The 21,722-nt window shown below is 32.7% G+C and overlaps 1 protein-coding gene across 3 annotated transcripts in view; it reads left to right on the plus strand.

Moving 5' to 3' along the window:
- The window catches only part of LOC140443730 (protein tweety-like), a 213,560-nt gene that overhangs the window by 181,879 nt on the left and 9,959 nt on the right, over positions 1-21,722 (plus strand). For 2 of the 3 annotated variants that reach the window (XM_072535119.1, XM_072535120.1), the window contains 2 exons: positions 2,104-2,316; positions 13,650-13,841. In XM_072535119.1, coding sequence (XP_072391220.1) covers positions 2,104-2,316; positions 13,650-13,836 — 400 coding nt within the window. In that variant the 3' untranslated portion in view covers positions 13,837-13,841. Of the gene's footprint in view, positions 1-2,103; positions 2,484-13,649; positions 13,842-21,722 lie in introns of those variants that run through there. The other variant, XM_072535121.1, reaches the window with a different exon arrangement.

Below are 21,722 nucleotides of genomic sequence, written 5' to 3' on the forward strand. Positions count from 1 at the left end.
TGAGACAGAATATTTTTAGGAACTGAACAAAGATAGATAATTATATGTTTTTAAGGCTGGGAAGTAAAATAGAAAATTGACATATGATTTTATATTGTTAAATAGATATAGATGTAGAATATTTCTTAATGAAATGATGTGAAAAATGACAGATATACATATATCAACTCCAAAGCTATGGTGAGAATAGATGGAGATATGACGCAGGCCTTTGAGATTGAAAATGGAGTTAGACAAGGGGATGCCTTATCAACAACACTTTTTAATCTAACTTTAGAAGCTGTTGTTAGAAAACTGGATGTAAACGGCTGTATTAATACAAGATCTATGCAAATATGCGCATATGCGGATGATGTTGCCATAATAAGCCGCAACAAAAGGGTATTGAGCGAAAAAGTTATAGAACTGAAACGAGAAGCTGCTACGTTTGGTCTATATATAAATGAAAGTAAAACAAAATATATGGAGTGCACAAAATCGAATGAACATGAGAATCTGAAGGTAGACAACCATACCTACAAATATGCCTCCACTTTTCCCTACCTAGGCTCAATAATAAATGACAACAACAACATCAGTCAAGAAATACAAGCACGGATTCTTAGCGGTAATAAGTGCTTTTATGCATACAAAGACTTAATGAAAAGTAAGTTACTGAATCGTGAGTCTAAGCTGAGAATCTACAAAACAGTAATTAGACCAGTGGTCACATATGGATGTGAAACGTGGACCCTCTCAACCACTGATGAAAATCAACTGAGAATATTTGAGCGCAAAATACTAAGGAAGATATTTGGACCAACCCAATGCAGCGATAGTTCGTGGAGAATTAAAATGAACCACGAGCTGGATGAACTAATGCAGAGCGCAGATATTGTCAGATTTGTAAAATCACAAAGACTAAACTGGCTTGGTCACCTAGAAAGAATGCCAGATAATCGAGCTGTAAAAGTAGTTCAGAGATGGAAGCCCCAAGGAAACAGAACAAGAGGAAGGCCCCGTAAAAGATGGATAGACGACGTAGAGAGGGATCTTAAAACCATGAACATCAGGCAGTGGCGAAGGAAAGTATCCGACAGGGCAGAATGGAAGAACATTGTTAAGCAGGCCAAGACTCACAAAGGGTTGTAGCGCCATTAGAAGAAGAAGACATATATCAACTATCAAAGAAGAAATGACATTATTTTAGAAATCAAAATGGCTGATGGTTTTTATACGTTTTCCCTTTTTTATTGATAATTAGACCCACTTACCGGCTCAGAGTGGCTATAAACCAAATGGGATCCTCAAGAAAAAGCAAACCAACACTTTCTTCAACTTCTCTTTTTCACAAAAAAAATTATTATTAAAACAAATTCTAGAGCATCTCTGGCTGCCTACTAACTTAAACCCAACTTTTCTTCCCCGAAGTCAAAACAAGAGTGTTGAGTGTCTCTAGTCGGATAAGCATGTCTGCCAAAACTGCCGCTTGGAGTCACTGCTTAGTACCAACTTAGAAACTACAAATTACTAAGAGATATCGACTGAACATTGATTTATAGATTTTATTTAAAGTGATGCAAGGATTATTGAACTGACGGACTCAGAAAGATGTACCATAAAAAATTATTCTATTTGTCTAAAAAAAATTATTCTATTTGTATAATCCATTATTCTTTGTAAATAACTGTACAAGCATACTGTAGGTAGGTATCAATAAGTGTTTAAACTTTTAATATTTGTTATAAACGTTTAACAATAACACCTTAACCTAAAAACCGATCTGTTTGAAAAACCAAAAAAATAGTTTCTTGTAATTATCTCGGTAAATTATTGATAGATTGAAACTTTTAAAAATTCAAATTTTTCATTAGATACCTGTAATATTCTTTTCACCTATTTTTTTTTCTAGTCTGATTAATTTTTACATAATCAAATAATATCAAAGCCACAATGTATTATCTGATTGTCGTAAAACGACCGATACAAACAATATAAACAATATAAAATCTCGATGCTCGAAAAAAGCAAATGAGAAAATATATTCATATGGTACTTTCTTAGAGCAGTATATTTTATGATAAATGTTTGTCTGCGAATCTAATGCTTATTTTTTTATTTTAGGAAAGACTACCAACAAGTGACAGAAAACGATTCGTATCTTCCACCCCCTCAGGCGAGCCAGGCGATTGCAGCACGCACATTACAACGCAGCCAAGGGTCGTCCTATCCCCCTGATACTCCCCCGCCTAGTTATACATCCGCTTTGCTGCATAACCGACCATTGCATGCGCCCCCGTCGGCTCCCCTGCCAGAGCATGAAGCAGAATTTCTATTGTATTAGTTTTTTTTTATTTTCACTTTTACAGAGTGTCCACAATCGTGTTTGACTTAGTAGATTACTAGTAAGCTATTAGTTATTTAAATTTGTTAACGAAAAATTAGTTCGTTAGTTAAGAGATCAAGTTTGTAATTCTTGTTAATAAACCAGTGATAAGTATTCATTTAAAAATCGTCTTACTTAGTAATAATTGGTTTTGCTTATTTTTTCAAAACAACAAATTTTTCTATCGTCCTTGTTCAGGCGAGAATATTCATTATGAAGTTTATAATTCACACAAATGTAGGAATATTTTTCCTCAAACGACATTAACTCGGACTAGGATCGGTGCATTTCAACTATTCTATGGATTTGGCTTTTTATGTAGTAATGTTATACTCCAGAAATATTTGTTTATTGCCTGCGCACAGTGCATAATTTTTGGTTGACTTTACTGTTTTAAATCGAGGTATGCTTATTCCTTTACCTACAGACGGTGATTTTTAAATATATTTATTCCTTAATTGAAATGCTTCTAGTTCATTATCTCTTCTTTATAATTGCTGGAGTGCTCCTCATATTGAAAGGATCTTGTAGCAAACATCTAAACGTTGTTTTTATTTAATTTTATGTTGATATAATTTACGTCCTTTAGTCATCATCGGGCCACGAAACACTATCACGCTGTCACTCATAATAACACTCGTGAATTTGTGAATATATTGAAAATTACGATTTGAATATATTGTTTTTTACTAATAACGCTATTGTCTAACATAATCACATATGACACTTAAATCGTGTACATAATATGTCTCAAATGAATAACTCACTTATTTCCGAAAGTATAGTCCGTCTAGAAAGTATCCGGAAAAAAGAAAGCAGAATTATAATTTTACGATAATTATTTCTATCACTTGAAATATAAAATTTCAACAAATAATTCATCTCCTTTACTTATACAACCTCCATTTAAATCTAAACACTTAACTAAACGTCCAGGTACACACTAAACTAGGTCAAGGCCATAATTTTCGGTAATGGTGTTCCAGGCCTGTAAAACTGACCAAATCAAACCTTCTTTATCTCGTGGCGCTGCTCGTTCCACTTCAATCTTCAACAGTCCCCATATGTTTTCAATGGGGCTAAGATCTGGAGATGCTGCTAGAGATGCTGTTGGCCTCGTAATTGTTGCCAATTCGTGTTCTTGCATCCAAGCTTGAGTATAAGCAGAAGTATAGCATCTTGCTGAAAACGTCACCCCTCTGGATATGAAACATGAGCTGTTTCAAGAAGAAAATCATTTAGGATGTCACAATATTTCGCTCTATCAACAGTACCATTAACTATACAGAGAGGTGTAGCACCACGCCGAGATATTGCTGCCCAAACCAATATTTTAGTGGGACATTTTAACCCTTTCGATACTGTTGCCGTAAAAGTACGATTTTCATTTGCAGCTTTGATGAGCGAGCGCCGTACTATTACGCAAATTAATCTCCATCGTTCAGGTTCTGTTATCGTACATTTTTAAGTATTTACATCTTTGGAGAGCTATAATCGTAAAAGTACGTTCTACATTGTCCATCTTTATTGTTCATATACGTTACTATCCGCAAATACACCATACTGATGCCGTACATACACGGCAGCACGTCAACCACCCTAGCGATGTGCTTTCTGAATACCGTTTTTTTTATATTTTACGAAAAACAATCCGACTACTTCAATAAAACGAATATAAACGAACTGCCAACAAACGAAAAACGATTCCACCACTTCAATATAAAGAATGTAAACTAATGAGTGGCCGTCTCTATCGCGAAGTGCAAAATTTTCCCGGCGCCGTATATGAGCAACGCGCAACAGATACTTGGCCCGTAGCGAAAGGGTTAACGGTAACATTTTCTCTTGATAGGACTTATGATAGGATAGATGATTTGCACCAAGCTGGAAACAACTTTCATCAGATATAAAGACATTATTAAAATTATCTTCTCGAAAACGTTGACAAAAATCTATTCTTCGTTTCCTTTGCAGAGATGTCATTGTAGGGATTTTTTTGGATTCCTGATATGTAGTCTTGCTTTTTCAGTGACATGCGGACAGTTTCTGGGCACACTTTTATTCTTCGTTGATTTCCTAATCTGTTCGCTAATTTTCGAAACCCTAGGCGCGGATTTTGTCGTCCTAAAGCCACTAAAGCATTTAAATTGTTTCCGCGGTCTATGTCTCATATCTATGCCATTTTATATCCTCTTTATTGTCTCATTCACTGCACTTTTTCCGAGTTCAGTCAATTGCACTAATTTTTTAAAGTTTCGGACACCCTTTCTACACAAATATTCCACCACTTTTCTTTTTTCTACTTGCGACATTAATTCACAAATCTTAAGTCTGTTTACAAACAACAATATTTGACAGATGGTGTTGTCATGCGATTTTGTCCATAACCTACCATCGGCACAACCTACTTGATGCATTACTTTTGCCTTAAAATGTTACAAAAAGGAAATCTATTAGTATTAGGAAAAATATAAAATTCCGGATACTTTCTAGACGGACTATATTTCTTATAGCAAATTATTATTATCTTATGCGCAAACCCCCGCAACATATTTTCTGGATCTAAAACTTAAATTGATATAAGGCTCATAGTTTTCCTGAGGTTTAAGTGAAGTAATCATTAAAAATATAAAAATAGAGGACAAGTAATACTTCATTTAAAGTTCTTTTCAGCAACACCTACAAAAATTATCAGGTTCAATCCAAAAACTTAAAAATATTTAGTTTAGTTATAAATTATTGTCGCATCATATTTTTGAACACGCGCGTTATAACGCAAACAAGTTACTATTTTATATTGTTTGGACTCAGAGCGACTCAGTAAGAAGCGCTAAACCTGAAATCTACTATTTTTCTTATTTACTCGTATTTTGAGTTTTACAAGACAGTTCATGAAAGGTTCATGCTTAGATGAATCGATATGGTGTGGAATGCAATTTTAGATTACCCATGTCGGTCCATTCATCGTCTGCTTGCTTTGTAAATCATAGAAGGTGCAGATTTAAGTGAGAATTTGAATTTTGGTTTCGAACACATAGAAATCTTCTGATTTTTTACTTTTTGCTTTATTCTTAGATGTCCCGTTTGCGTTGTTAGGAAGGTATTTCATTATTAGGTACTTCCTTTGACGGAAAATATTTTATTTCATGTTTAGAGCTTCTTACAGAGTCGCTCTAACGAGTTCTGAAAGGACGAAATACGTATAAGTGAATTATAGAGACACTATATATGAAATCAAATTTTAACTGTCTTTTCTATATATTGATTTACCCGTATTTTGAGTATATTTTGATAATTCATGAAAGGTTCTTGCTTAGATGAGCGATATGATGTGGAATGCAATTTTAGATTCCCCATGTCGGTCTATTTATCCTCTGCTTGCTTTGTAAACCGTAGAATGCACAGATCTAAGTAATAATTTTGGTTTCAAACCAGTAGAAATCTTCGAATTTTTACTTTTTGCTTTAAATGTTTATGACGTTAGGAGCTCCATGGAAAAAAATCGATTACAAAATAAACTCGTTTTTTGGATTCAGGGGCGTAAAAATTTGTAATCTTATAAGTGTCTTTGAAAACAAGCTTTCAATTGTTTCAAAAAATAAGATATGATTATTATTTACCTAATAATAATATGAGTTTTTTGGACTAGGATTATGTGTGTTGTTGAAAAGAACTTATCGCGAGCTTTCGAATGAGTTATTATACTAGTTATACCATCCCATTTAAAACAATTTTCCTAAATGGCGCTTTCGGTAACGATTAAACATTATACAAAGTATTAAAAGTATTAACAAAGTATAGATATCTATAAACTTATTAAGTTTTATGGTTTCAAAAATATATAGAAGACGAAGGAACTTTAAATGCGCACTAGATTCAACGTAACATTAACTTGCAAAATAATATTGCATTATTTCATTGAACTTAATCTGAAAATATACTAACATAATCTTCTTTAACAATAGTAATAATTATGATTAATTTCTCTTAAGTAACTTGGTGAGAAAATAACAGCTGTATAACATATTCGAGTATAAAGTTGCTATATAATGTTTTCAGTATTTCTTCATCCTTCTATTTCTAAGCTGCTGTATATTTTTTATTTTTCTTTGGATAGTGATCTTATTGGTTTCTTACACTTTAAAACAACGTGACTGGGAGAGTCTGTGTGTATTCTTAGTGTGTGATCTCCCTCCGTATGTCCTCTTAAATGTTTCCTTAAGTTTATAGTTTGTCAACCAATGAGGTGTCATATTGTGCGACTATGTATCTTTAATTTGGTAATATTTATTTACAAAAGTATTGTTTTCAGTTTTTTTCACCTGTATTGCCAAGCATATCTTCAAATCTGTAAACAAGGACTTGTTTACCCCTGAATTGTACACATGGAATTTAATATCTAAGGTTTCTTGATTGTCCTATTTTATTCATGTTTACAAATATATGTGTTGACTTTTTATTCTCTGTTGAATATCTGCTCATATACTTGATCTATAGTATTAATACTATCGTCTTAAATTATTCCGTTGGGGATTAACGAAGAGGCCTTCGACGACCTGTGAGGTCCTATCTTCCACCTTACCATTCGTCCACCGACTCGATTCACATGCAAATTTCAATCCAAAGCCACACCCATTTTTGCATTTTTTATTGCTGTTTTTGAAATATTTCTATGGCTAGTATCTGGCTTGAACCATAAATATAGTAAACTACTTACTCACTTTAAAGTTAGTCTGCCAACGCGCTGAGCATTCGAGTCATCTTAGTGATCTTTGCTTTGATGCTCCCCAGATCTAGCTACATTTATTGTGAGTTTTTATGAATAGAACTTTCTATTTACGCGGATAATGTCTACTATTAATACTTTATCTAATGTACTGCTTTGTCTTTTTCTGGGTTTTCCCATTTTTCTTTTATTAGATGAATTTGCATGCCATACCAGATGTCGTTGTTGTAATTCATCTTTCGTATTAAATCTTATATTCGGGAGTTCTTCTTATAAATGGTGCATAATCCTGGATTATTCTTCTGCAACTATCTTTATCAGTTTTTTTATTCTTTTTACATAACATCCTGAAGAGTAATGTATTTCGGAAAGTCCCTTATATGTAGATCTTTAAGTTTTTTTTGAATTAAGAGTCCGCTTTCTGAAAAGGTTTCTAATAATAAAAGTTATCCTATTCATCGTTTACAATATAAACTGGGCAAAAAAGTAATAAATACTAAATGTTATTATTTACGTATATCAATATTTACGAACTTCTCTTTAGATCTACATTTTAAACCCCATTAATTTTAATTGCATGGGTCGATTTTTAAATAATGTATATTCAGTAAAGAAAAGAGTGGACACTCTGTTTTTCGTTTTTATTCTTTTTGGTTGATTATTTTTGTAGAAAATTGGTTTCTCCCAGTTATGTAAGTTTAAGTATTTGAGATAATTAATAATATTGGTTTTACCTTTAATTCGTTGGTAACATCATAATTTCTAATTAGTATCTACCATATTTTTCGGAGTTATCATACTGATGCCGTACTCACACACACGTTGTTAGAAGAATCGACGAAAACTTTACTTCTCTAACTATTCATAATTATTAATTATCTTCCCTTTATTTAAAAAATTAAAGAAAATGTCAAAAATATTTTTTAGAGTGGTATTTTCCTGTTCAACTAGATTTCAGTAATAAGTAATTTTATACAACATACAATAAACAGCTCTATACCAATCTGCTACTATTTTGTTGACTACGTTTATGAATTCTTAATTATTTTAATATTGTTCTGAGGCTATTTTCTTGTGGCATTTTAAAGTGATTACTATTTAAATGGGAATAAGCCACAGTTACAGATTAAAGTATGTTTATTGACATTTCAATTCCCACTTCGGAAATCGTTCTCAAAATTCAAACATTAGTAAATTAAACAAATTTTGTTTTTTTTGTTACTTGGTGAAAAAATTCTTCTAATTTAATTTTATCATAGCTGTTCGGACTTTTGAGATGGCTGCTCTGAAAAGATCATTTGATGTACATCCGTACCACTCTCTCAGGTTGCGCAGCCATGACATTTTCTACGCCTCCCTATGCTTCTCTTTCCTTGGATCTTTCCCTGCATAATCAGTTGGAGCAAGGTGTATTTCTCTCCACGTGTAATATGTCCGAGATATTCCAATTTTCTTGTTTTAATTGTATTTAAAATTTCTATTTCTTTATTCATCCTTCTCAGAACCTCTTTGTTTGTAACGTGTTATGTCCACGACATTTTCAGAATTCTTCTATACCATTCCAGTTTTTTCATTGGTGTCGCATTCAAGGTCCAAGATTCCATTCAATAAAATAAAGTCGAAAAAACTCGCACCTCGCCAACCTAACTCTTAGTTCCAATTTTAAATCCCTTGTACAGCGCACTTCTCATTTTGTTGAAATTTGCTATAGCCTTTTCTATTCTGATTTTGATCTCCTGAATGTAATCATTTGTGGAGTTAATCATTGTTCCCAGATATGCATATTTGTCCACTTGTTCGACGTTGGTTCCATTTATTAGAAGATTCTCGTTATTTCTTTGAGTTTTTGTTAGTTCAATATTTTCGGCTAAGATCACAGTGTCGTCCGCATATCTAATGTTGTTAATGGGAACTCGATTTACCTTTATTCCAGCTGTTTCACCCTCAAGAGCGTTTTTCAGGATCTCTTCGGAGTAGGCATTAAAAAGAATTGGCGACAATACGCATCCCTGTCTCACTCCACATCTAATTTCAATTTCTTCTGAAGCTGTTCTTTAACACGTACTTTTGCTCGCTGTTTATAGTATAAATTTGATATGATCCTGAGGTCGTTGTAGTCAATCTTCTTTGATTTCAGGACATTTATTAATTGTTTATTCCGTATTTTACCGAATGCTTTATTATAGGCAATAAAACATGCGTATATATCTTGATTGACGTCCAGGCATCTTTGTATCAGTATATTAAGTTAAAAAAGAGCTTCACGTGTAGACGACTTTGCCAATATTGTTGAGTTGCGTTCCTGGGACGACATTACTTGTAAGATAGTTCATTCGATTACATGAAATCAATACCCGTCAGAAAAAATCATAGCATGCAATTCGTCTTTAAGAAGACAACAACATGCCATGATGACAGTAAAATTCTCTTTTTAGTGATTCCATAGTAAATCATAAGGGGAAAAACCAGGAAAATTGAATATTGAAACGTCAATAAACTTACTTTAACCTGTGGTTGGGGCTTATTCCCATTTAAATAGTAATTAATTATTTTAGTTGTTTATCCAATGTTCAATTACCTTCTAACTTATTCAATGAGGAAACAAGAAAATATTGTTTTTCTTGTATCCACGAAGAAAAATTTATTATTCATGTTGGAAATCAGTATAACTACATTAAGTGTTCAACTGCATAAAGTATTCGCCTTGTTATAATCGTTAGATAATAATTTGATAATAATTATTTTTCTTCTTTGCATTATACTCATATCTTGCTTTGAGCTACTACTATTATTTATTTACCAGCAAACCCCGTGTTTTCTACGTATTCTCTGCAATATTTCATGATAAATAAGCCATTCATGGAATTTTCAGTGTGCTGCGGTTCTAGATGTTTCTACATTTTCCATTTAATCTTTTGCGCATTACGTAGCATCTGCTACAATGTATTTATTCCGACTTTGCATTGAAAAGCTAAGGTGAAAATATGTATACTACGTACTTCACCCTTAATTGCCACATTATTGGAAGTGGCACTAAGACTACGTCCCTAGTATGCACATTATTCGTGTTCAAAATCTCCAGAATCAGATTTAATATCTTCTAATAAACTATTTAGGAATATATCACAATTGAAATCTCGACTCTTCAATAGGATTAAAAATGATAAAAACATTGGCATATGAAAACTTAATCCACGTGGCAGTCAGCACGACATTTGACAGCTGACTGACCTGCCATTTTGAAAACGGGGCAGAACCGTCTCTAACCTATTTTTATGTTCTAAGAAATGGCGCGTATTTTGTAGTGTGTTAATGTGTTCCTAATAAAGTAAGTATTTTAAATATATAATAATTTATAGCTTACAAAAGCAACGATTTTTTACTGTCGTGAGAATGCAATGAAAATAGTAACCGATTTATTTAAAATTACTTAAACTTAAATATCTGGGAAATTATTAACTTCTAATATATTTTAGACTTTATAATTTTAATTTTATTCATTACACCGCTGGCAAACATTTTATCAACTTTTACGATAAACAATGTCACTATCTGATGTGCTAATAAACACAGTTCTTGGTCGGGCAAAGAAGACGAAGGCGATATATCCTAAAGTTAAACAGAAAAATTTTTGATGTGTGTTTACACTCTACCCAAATTATTTGTTTAATCATATACCAACCTGAATATAAAACAAATCTGAATAGTATATAGGAAATTCTAACATACTATAGAACTAGTATGGTATGGTGTGGCATACACTTCTGATATGCCACGACATCAGATGTTGACGAATTTACAATAATCTCGAACGAGCCGTAATAATCCTCTCATAGAGAATAATATTTCCTAGCAACTAACATAAATTTAATCAGATACGCCGATAATAGTGTTTTTTTGAATTCCGTTGATGTAAAAGGAACATAAATACTGGAAAAAGTTCATTCATGATAGTTGGGAGGCAGACTAATGTGATAGTTGGGGTTTTTAACATTAGTATCGAATATTATTATACAAAAGTATCGAATTCGAATACGGAAATACGTAGAATGAAACACACAGAAGCTGTTTTTATAACAATTAAATTTTTACACTGAAATATTTCTAATGTAAAATAAAATTTTACCTTGTCAGTTAACTCAAGAATTTGTCCTGTCGGACCAATAATTATGTAATTGGTCTTTAATAATACCTCACAATATGTGATATCCAATGATGACAGTAAAATTCTGTTGATAGTAGTTCCTATCAGGAAGTGACATTGTTTATTTTACTTTTTCTTTTGGACGTGTTGGTGTTAGTGCCTCGCTCACATAAATAATTTATGTTGTATGATATACCAAGTCCAAAGAAAGTATCGCACATTTTATTTAAATTTACCTATACGAAATTAATTTAAAAAATCATTACTGTTATTAGCAATAACAGGGACTTGATATACCGTGATAAATAAGTTATAGTTAGTATAACCGTATGCTTAGATATTTGCTTTTTTAATTAATGGTTTTATAGAACGATGTTAAAATCTTCCCTAATTTAATAAAATAGTTTGTGAAAATATTTGACAAAAAATATTTCATCGTTTAAAAAAGAGTGGCATAAAAAAATGCAATTTTTTCACAATCTTGAGGAAAGCGCTTTAAAAGTACTTTAATCAGTATCTTTTCTATAAGTTTCTATCAATTGTCACTTTTAGCGATAACATCATTGTTAGCATATAAAGTACTTTTATAGTTCTTCTCTAAATATGTTAATAATTATTAACGAAATATAGAAATAATTTGGGAAAAAATCATAACCATTGCCATTTAGCTGTTTACTCAACTACATTCCCACTCCGTTTTCTTAATTGGTCAGCTACGACTATTGAAAGTTTGCCATTTGATAACATCACCTCTATCTTTTACAACCTGTAGAATTATTTGAGGCATAGTTTTAATCAAGGGTTGGCAAAATTCTGCTGTAAAGGTATCTCATATTTCTTGAAGTATTTGCTTCAATTCAGGGATTGGTCTAGCGAGATGTTTACGAAGCTCTTTCTTTGGCTTGGACCAAAAACTTACTACAGGAGACAGGTCGGGACTATTATAGACTAATTTAAAAAGGTATGGTATATTATAGTTTTCTATAAATTTCAAACGCTTTCGAGGTATGGCATCCTGCATCGTTCTGTTAAAATACAAAATCTTGCCCTGATGTCAACCATCCTTCCATAATCAGTAAATCTAAAATGTCCAAATGATCGTTCTAAAATGTCCAAATATTTGCTTGTACATAAAATTCCTAACTTTTCTTACACCTTTAGATAACACTACTGCGGATCATCACTGGTACAGGAAATTTCGCTTTACGTTCTCATCACAGACAGTCAGGATGAAACGCTCCATGTTTCCTGTGAATAACCCGACTTTGATCCCATTGCTGAAAAGTCTAGTTCTTATGTTCTTTTGTCCTATTATCCTATATTTTACACTATTTTTCTTTTGTTGTGGACGTCAAAAGTGGCTTTTTTTAGACTGCAACAAAAGACACGTTAATTTCAATAAAAAAAAAACAAAAGCGAATTCTCACTATGGTTTTTATTCATTTTTAACCAAATTACTTACTTTGCATGTACTAAACCCCAAATTGTAAGCCTCTCTGTGTCAAATGGATCTGGAAATTTTTTAAGAAGATTGATAACACAAAAAATGAAATTGTTATATATTATATGGTATCTTATTCTAAAAAATCTGTTTCAAATTTTACGCAGAATCTTAAAATATATAATATACAAGGTTTTCCATTCTAATAACAAAGTTTATGATTACTTCCGGTATTACCGGAAATGACAGCTAGCTGTTAACATTGTAGACATGTAGATAATCTGTACCAATGCTGAAGTGCAAATTTTAGATCCGATTATTTTTGGAAGCATTGCTTTCTTATCAATAACTACGGAACGAGCAGTGCACCGCGGTGGATCGCACAGAGGTGTGAAAAAAATAAAACCGACAGTAAGGACTGTAGCGACTGTAACGAAATATTGCTCCACCACTCACTACGTGGAGTAGTAAACGCAGTCCCATGCGTGTGTATTAATAAAATAAAATCGAATTGACTGGAATCAAATCGAATAGATTGGGTCGAATTGATTGGAATTGAATAGAATCAACTGGAATCGAATCGAATTGATTGGAATCGAATCAATTGGAATCGAATCGATTGGAATAGAATCGAAACGACCTGATTGGAATCGAATCAATTCAAATCAAATAAATTAAATTAAAACCATTGCCCCGTACGTAGACGATAAGACAGCTAAGCTTCTCGTTCTCGGTCACTCCCGGAGTGCCACATCCGATTTTTAGAGATAAGTCTGCGCACTATACGTGAAACACCCTAGCATGTTATATTGCTACTATTTTTCTTCTATTGTATCTTAAGAAATTTTGTTACAAGCTGTTACACTCTTTGATTGTTTCTCTTAATAAAGAGAGCTTTATAACTCTATCTATAAAACCATTAATGTTCGCTTTTCATAAACTGAAATAAAGGAACCTGAATATCTGCTTACAGAGATGGGTGTGACATGCGTCCCTCAGAACACCACCGCAACAGCGCCCACATGGCACACCTCCGAGGGCACACCTTGGGCAGATTGCCCTCCCACCATCACGAACCAATACTCGCTGGACCCAATAATGGAAAGTACGCGACTTTGAGCAAACAATGCAAGACGCTAGAGAGTTCAGACTTCTACTGAGACAGGTAAAACCATATATTTATATGATTCTCTACAACTTGATAGTAAATATTCTCATGTTGTGTTAACTTCTATTTAAAATTGGTATTTATTTATAATTCATTTGATTTTGACGTGCCGTTTAATCTAGGATTTTGATGTAATGGGCTAGTCTGATACTCATATAATAGACTATACTTTGTTTCTTAATGGTTGACGGCACGCTAAAGGTTCAGAGATTGTAAGCCTCTTTTTTTCAAATAATTTAAGACGAATTTCCAATATCAAAAAGATATATTTAAAGGTACCCACCGTTAAGATATGCAAAATGTCCCCATTCCCAGAATTAAATTTTTTCATTTTTTTATGTTCTATGTGATTAAAAAACAAGACTCAGCTTAATTGTAGCCCGTTACCCCCTCCTCCTACCACCAATTTTTTGAAAATGTCAATTTTTCGTTTTTATATTTTTTAGATGGAATGCAATAAATTCAGACGCATAGTTGAGGCTTTTACAAAACTTTTCTATTTTTTATAGACCCATAGATTGAGTTTAAATAACCTAAAAATATTTTAATAGTCCATGAGATCTATACTAACACTAACACTATACTAACACTACAATTCTCCACCGTGAGAACAATAAATCTAAAAGAGAGTTCATTGAAATGTCATATATTTTCCTTAACGATTTCTCCATCAATGTTAAGATTGACATTAAGAATCTAAGCGATATATGCCACTTCTTACTTAAACCCGATACCAAGAATAATACAAAATCACAGAGAACTAACTTGATTGATATATCCATTAACAACTTCTTCTTCAAGTGCCCTGTCCGTTGCGAACGTTGGCTATTAACATGGCAATTCTGATCTTGTTTGCGGCGCTTCTGAATAGTTCGACCGATGTGAGCCCGAACCACTTCCTCAGATTTTGGAGCCACGAGTGTCTTCTCCTGCCTGGCCCTCGCTTACTGTCTATTTTTCCCTGGACAATCAATTGCAGTAGACGGTACTTATCGTGTCTCAATATGTGGCCTAGATATTCAAGCTTTCTTTGTTTAATTGTATTCACGATTTCTTTCTCCTTTCCGATTCTTTGGATTACCTCCATGTTGGTGACATGTTCGGTCCAGGATAGACGAAGAATGCGTCGGTATGCATTAACAACTAACCTACTTAAATAATAATTCTCATTAATTAAAAAAGATAACATTCCCTTGCTTTTCTTAGATACATCTCAAGAAGATATATTAATAATACATGAACAATCTAATATAAAAAAAATTTAATTAAGAAAAATCTAAAATAAATATATTACTCTAAACTGGAAATTAACTTCATTTTGTTACATCAATGAACCTTAACGACATTATAAAGAATCATAAGAACTACTTTGACATGCAGCGTATGCGTTCTGGTAAAACAGAACCTCACATGTGAACTTTCCAACAATCAAAAATTTAGTTATTGCCGACAACTCAAAGAATTAATTTCTTTAAAATGTGGTTGCGTTAGGTTTTTTCGGTTAGCCTTGGGTACACCTTAGATAATATATGGTAACTAATTATAATTTAGAGGTTAGTCTTTGTATGTGGGTATATTTTATTTTATAAAAACCCTTAAAAGGGCAACATTACAAGCACGAACGTTTTCGGAACAACTGTTCCATCATCAGGTTAAAATGCCTAAAATAAGTATAAACCATTTAGTTACAGCAAACGTGGTTTAAAATTTTGACTAAGGTTAAAAACAATAAAATGGTTATACTTACAGGTTAACATGCCTGAGCCACCAAAATATTTGGGTAAAAACCCTTTAAAATGAAAAATGTTACCAAAGATTGTACATGATGTTTATAATATTATATGATGTTTAATATTTTAATTAGATTTTACTTCAGGTAACATACACCCATGCTTAAGTGAGTTCCAGTGTCCGGAGAGTAAACCTCTTCAAACGGACTACGGTTGGCAACTGATTGATGAAATACTCATGAGCGGTGTCAAAAACAAAATGTCAATGAACCATGAAACAGTGTTAGTTAAACATTATATTACTACAGCCAAAAGATTAAAAAACTTTGATGATGTTAAAATGATAACAGTAATCCAGGTGTTGGAATTTAAAAATTTTTCTATAATTATTTAATATTGGATGTAAAAGATGTAAATTACTGGTGTTGTTGAAGGTCATGTTTAAGACGATGACGTATGCATTAGGCAGCTTATGTTACTCTTTATCGTATGGAGTGTGGTCTAAAAGGTGTAATTTGTGAAGAATTAGCTGAAATATATGGAAATGTCCTTTTATGTTGCTAACATCTAGGACAAGGAAGAATAATTAGTATATATTTGTAGCTAATGTAAGACTTTTTTAAGTAGAAGAAATTGTTTAATACTGCTAGTATCGTAAAAATTTTTTTAATATAAGTGAGTCCATTAGTTTGAGAAAAAGTGATTGAAAATCTTCCGGCTGAAGGAATTAAAGTTATAATTTATGTAATTAAATTTAAAATTTTTTTTTTTTTTTTTTTTTTATGGAAAGACTGAGATCCTCAGAGACCTGGCAGGAATAACAGTAAATGGAATGACTAAAGAATAAAGGGGAGTGGGTTAAAAGGAAATGAATGAGTTAATCAACAAAATTAGAGATGATAGAGGTCCTTCATGCTTAAAGCATCTAGCACCCTGAACAAAATATATTTTGGTTGTATTAAAATCCGATACATAAAAGTCTGAAATTTTATTTGTGAGTATGGTGTACTAAGTTGTTGACTAAGAGAGGGGGGGAGCAATGGTTGATTAAAGGTTTAGGTAAAGTGGGAGAAAGTGAATTCTGATGAATTGCTGGATTGTGTTTAAATGTTTACTGAGTTTAGAACTAATAGGTGGATGGTAGATATATGAAAAGACAGAGAACTAGCAAAAGAAAAAAGAATGGACAGGAATATGGTGAAAACGTGAAGATTGTAAAATAATGAAATAGTGAGGTATAAAAGATAATGATGTTAACAATAGGGGGCTGAAAAATTCTTTTGGAGGGAGTGTTGTGACAGTAGTGTAGAGAGAATGGTTGTTTTTTAAAAAACAATAATTGTTGAGAAGGATTAAGGTGTTGACATTTATAGAGGAAGGACAGATGAAGAAGATGGGGTAAATTTGAGAAGTGTGGGTTATGAGAAGAGTTGTCGGTGTAAGGGTTGAAAGTCACGGTTGAAAGATACATGGCGATTAACGCAGTTGGGGCTTCTTTGCTTTTCCTTGACTATTTCCAAGTCTTCATATAGATCTAATTTTAGAAAATTTTTTTGGGGTATATTATGTAACAAAGAGACGTCTTCTGGTATGTTGAGGGTATGTTTATGTTGTGCAAGATGTTGTGAGAAGGTGGAAGTGTTCTCTTTTTTAGTGTGTTCTTGGGAACGGGAAGTTAGTGATCTACAGGTTCTACCTATATATGTAGCATCACAATCAGAGCACTGTAATTTGTAAACACCACTACGATCCATGTAGTTGATGCAATCTTTTGAATTGGTTAAACATTGTCCTAGATTGTTCAGGACTTTAAAAGAAATGTGGGTATTCTCAACAGATCTTTTTAGGATATATCTGATATCTCCAGAAAGACGTTCTTGAAGGTAAGGTAAGGAAGCATAATGAGGTTTAATGGTCAAGTCTCTGGGGAACGCAGCCTCTCTCAAAAGTTTGAGTTGTCTCTTATTAATAAGTTTGTTAATGAGGTTGGGGTCATACCCATTGTTGGATGCTATTTGTTTTAGAATATTGAGTTCTGTTTGGTAGTTAGATTGTGATAGTGGGATTGTTTCTAGGCGGTGAATATAACTATGGAAGGCTGCATATTTATGTGACATTGGGTGGTTGGAAGATAAAGGTATGATATGATCGGTTTGTGTAGGTTTCCTATAGATACTGAAATCGAAATGGTCGTTTAATCTGGTAATAGTAAGGTCGAGGAAATTAATTGATTGAGACGACTCTAGTTCCATGGTGAACTTTATGTTTGGGTGGATTTGATTTATTTTGGAGAGTAATAGATCAGCTGAATTCGACTTACCTGATATGAAGACTAAACAGTCATCAACATATCGAAACCAATGGAGAATTTCAGGATTTTTCATAATGTGTGTGGATTCTAAGTGATCCATAAATATATCAGCTAGGAGAGGGGAAAGGCAACTACCCATGGCTAAGCCATCAGGTTGTCTGTAAAATTTACTATTGAAAACAAAAAAGTCTTGAGCTAGACAAGTTTGTAATAATTGAATAATTGAGTTAGTGGTAGACATAGTGATAGAATTTGCTCGTAGAAGAGAGTGGACCAGATTAATAGTTTCTTGTTTGGGGACTGAAGTAAACAAATTGCTGACATCAAATGAAAGCATTGTGATGTTGGGATGAAGATTTATTTGTTGGAGATTGTTGACTAGATGAATTGTATTTTTGACTGAAAAGCGAGGGGTGAAGTTCGTCATATTGTTAATGAGATTCAATATGAATTTTGACAGGATAGAAACTGGAGTGTTTATAAAACTAACAACAGGACGAATGGGAATTCGCTCTTTGTGTATCTTAGGTAAACCATACAATCTGGGTGTTAATGGGTTGCTAGGTATTTTATAATATGGAGCATCATGTTCTGACAAAAATTCTGTGAAAAGTTTATTGGTAGCTTTGATTTTATTAATGAACTTTTTTGTTGGATCTTCGGGGAGTGGAGTGAAATTGTTATCTGAAAGAAATGTAGTGACCTTGTCGTTATATAACTTCTGATCAAGAATGACTAGACAATTGCCTTTGTCTGCTTTACTAATGATTAAATTATGGGATTTAATTTTGTTTTGAATAGACTTGAGGATATGGAGTTGGTCTTTCTGTTTTTTGTATGAAAATTGTGGAAAAGGAACGTTGAATGAGTAATTTTGAGAAGTAGAAGGTAGGTTGATGGATGATGAGTTGTGGGATGTGTTAGATGTAGTGTTGGTAGTAGAGATATTGAAAGAAGTAGAAGTTAATGGGAAATTTTTGTTTTTGAATTTGAAGATGGTTTTGTAGCAGGAGTTTCTAATTGAAGTTTTTTGGTTTAGAGGGACTGAGAGATTCTGTATGATAACATCTAGCTCAATGGAGAGACTCTGAAGGTCCTTTTCAGAAACCTTCCTCGGAATTGAGTATTTGAGACCTAGATTCAATAAGTCGAGTTCATTTTTATCAAAAGTTACGGAGGATAGATTTTTGAGCCTAGGGTGAAATTGAAAATTAGAAAATTTAGTTTTGTTCTTGTTACTGTTATTATTTTGTGAATTAGATGCATTATTAATGAGTTTATTGAGTTTAGATTTAAGTTTACTGAATTTAATAGAGGTTACACTGTCCATTTTGTCCTTAACATCATTCAAAAGGTTACTTAAGTTATCAAAACCTATGGATTCAAGTAAAAAGTCATATGTTACCTTAAGTTTACAGTTTAAAAAGTTAAGTTTTCCATAATGGTTGCAAATCTCCTTCTTTAAGATTTTTAGTTGAAAGGTGTTCCTTAAGGTGGTTGGAACATTTCCTGGTGTTTTAATTCTACAAAAGGTTGGAAAAACTTTGTAGTTGATACATTGTGAGATGAACCATATATCCAACTTGAGAGTACATCTTTTAGTGGCTAAGCGCATGTATTGAAGAGCCAAGTTGACCATACCGTCAATTAACAAAATCCATAAGGAAAATAATTCCTGTAGCTGGCTGTATACCACGTATAACAAAAGAGGTTAGTCTTTGTATGTGGGTATATTTTATTTTATAAAAACCCTTAAAAGGGCAACATTACAAGCACGAACGTTTTCGGAACAACTGTTCCATCATCAGGTTAAAATGCCTAAAATAAGTATAAACCATTTAGTTACAGCAAACGTGGTTTAAAATTTTGACTAAGGTTAAAAACAATAAAATGGTTATACTTACAGGTTAACATGCCTGAGCCACCAAAATATTTGGGTAAAAACCCTTTAAAATGAAAAATGTTACCAAAGATTGTACATGATGTTTATAATATTATATGATGTTTAATATTTTAATTAGATTTTACTTCAGGTAACATACACCCATGCTTAAGTGAGTTCCAGTGTCCGGAGAGTAAACCTCTTCAAACGGACTACGGTTGGCAACTGATTGATGAAATACTCATGAGCGGTGTCAAAAACAAAATGTCAATGAACCATGAAACAGTGTTAGTTAAACATTATATTACTACAGCCAAAAGATTAAAAAACTTTGATGATGTTAAAATGATAACAGTAATCCAGGTGTTGGAATTTAAAAATTTTTCTATAATTATTTAATATTGGATGTAAAAGATGTAAATTACTGGTGTTGTTGAAGGTCATGTTTAAGAAGATGACGTATGCATTAGGCAGCTTATGTTACTCTTTATCGTATGGAGTGTGGTCTAAAAGGTGTAATTTGTGAAGAATTAGCTGAAATATATGGAAATGTCCTTTTATGTTGCTAACATCTAGGACAAGGAAGAATAATTAGTATATATTTGTAGCTAATGTAAGACTTTTTTAAGTAGAAGAAATTGTTTAATACTGCTAGTATCGTAAAAATTTTTTTAATATAAGTGAGTCCAATAGTTTGAGAAAAAGTGATTGAAAATCTTCCGGCTGAAGGAATTAAAGTTATAATTTATGTAATTAAATTTAAAATTTTTTTTTTTTTTTTTTTTATGGAAAGACAGATCCTCAGAGACCTGGCAGGAATAACAGTAAATGGAATGACTAAAGAATAAAGGGGAGTGGGTTAAAAGGAAATGAATGAGTTAATCAACAAAATTAGAGATGATAGAGGTCCTTCATGCTTAAAGCATCTAGCACCCTGAACAAAATATATTTTGGTTGTATTAAAATCCGATACATAAAAGTCTGAAATTTTATTTGTGAGTATGGTGTACTAAGTTGTTGACTAAGAGAGGGGGGGAGCAATGGTTGATTAAAGGTTTAGGTAAAGTGGGAGAAAGTGAATTCTGATGAATTGCTGGATTGTGTTTAAATGTTTACTGAGTTTAGAACTAATAGGTGGATGGTAGATATATGAAAAGACAGAGAACTAGCAAAAGAAAAAAGAATGGACAGGAATATGGTGAAAACGTGAAGATTGTAAAATAATGAAATAGTGAGGTATAAAAGATAATGATGTTAACAATAGGGGGCTGAAAAATTCTTTTGGAGGGAGTGTTGTGACAGTAGTGTAGAGAGAATGGTTGTTTTTTAAAAAACAATAATTGTTGAGAAGGATTAAGGTGTTGACATTTATAGAGGAAGGACAGATGAAGAAGATGGGGTAAATTTGAGAAGTGTGGGTTATGAGAAGAGTTGTCGGTGTAAGGGTTGAAAGTCACGGTTGAAAGATACATGGCGATTAACGCAGTTGGGGCTTCTTTGCTTTTCCTTGACTATTTCCAAGTCTTCATATAGATCTAATTTTAGAAAATTTTTTTGGGGTATATTATGTAACAAAGAGACGTCTTCTGGTATGTTGAGGGTATGTTTATGTTGTGCAAGATGTTGTGAGAAGGGGAAAAATTTAAATTTTTTGGGCATATCTAAATAAATGACATATTTGTTTGATTTTATTTAGGATTTATGGTAACCGCAATATTTTATAGAGTGAATTTCCGTTGTACAATTTTCAGCGAGTAGGTTAAAATAAACAATTACTATGACAGTATTATTCATTTTATAAAGTGGAAAGATGGAATTAATAGAATTGAGAAAGAATCAGGAACACGATAAATTGATCTATAAAATGTAATTGATGGTATGTAGTCAGTTACTGCAATACTGATATTTAGGAATGTAATAAAATTATAGGTACAGTTACTAGAGAATTACTAAGT

Source organism: Diabrotica undecimpunctata, chromosome 6, assembly GCF_040954645.1.
Source record: "Diabrotica undecimpunctata isolate CICGRU chromosome 6, icDiaUnde3, whole genome shotgun sequence".
NCBI lineage: Eukaryota > Metazoa > Arthropoda > Insecta > Coleoptera > Chrysomelidae > Diabrotica > Diabrotica undecimpunctata.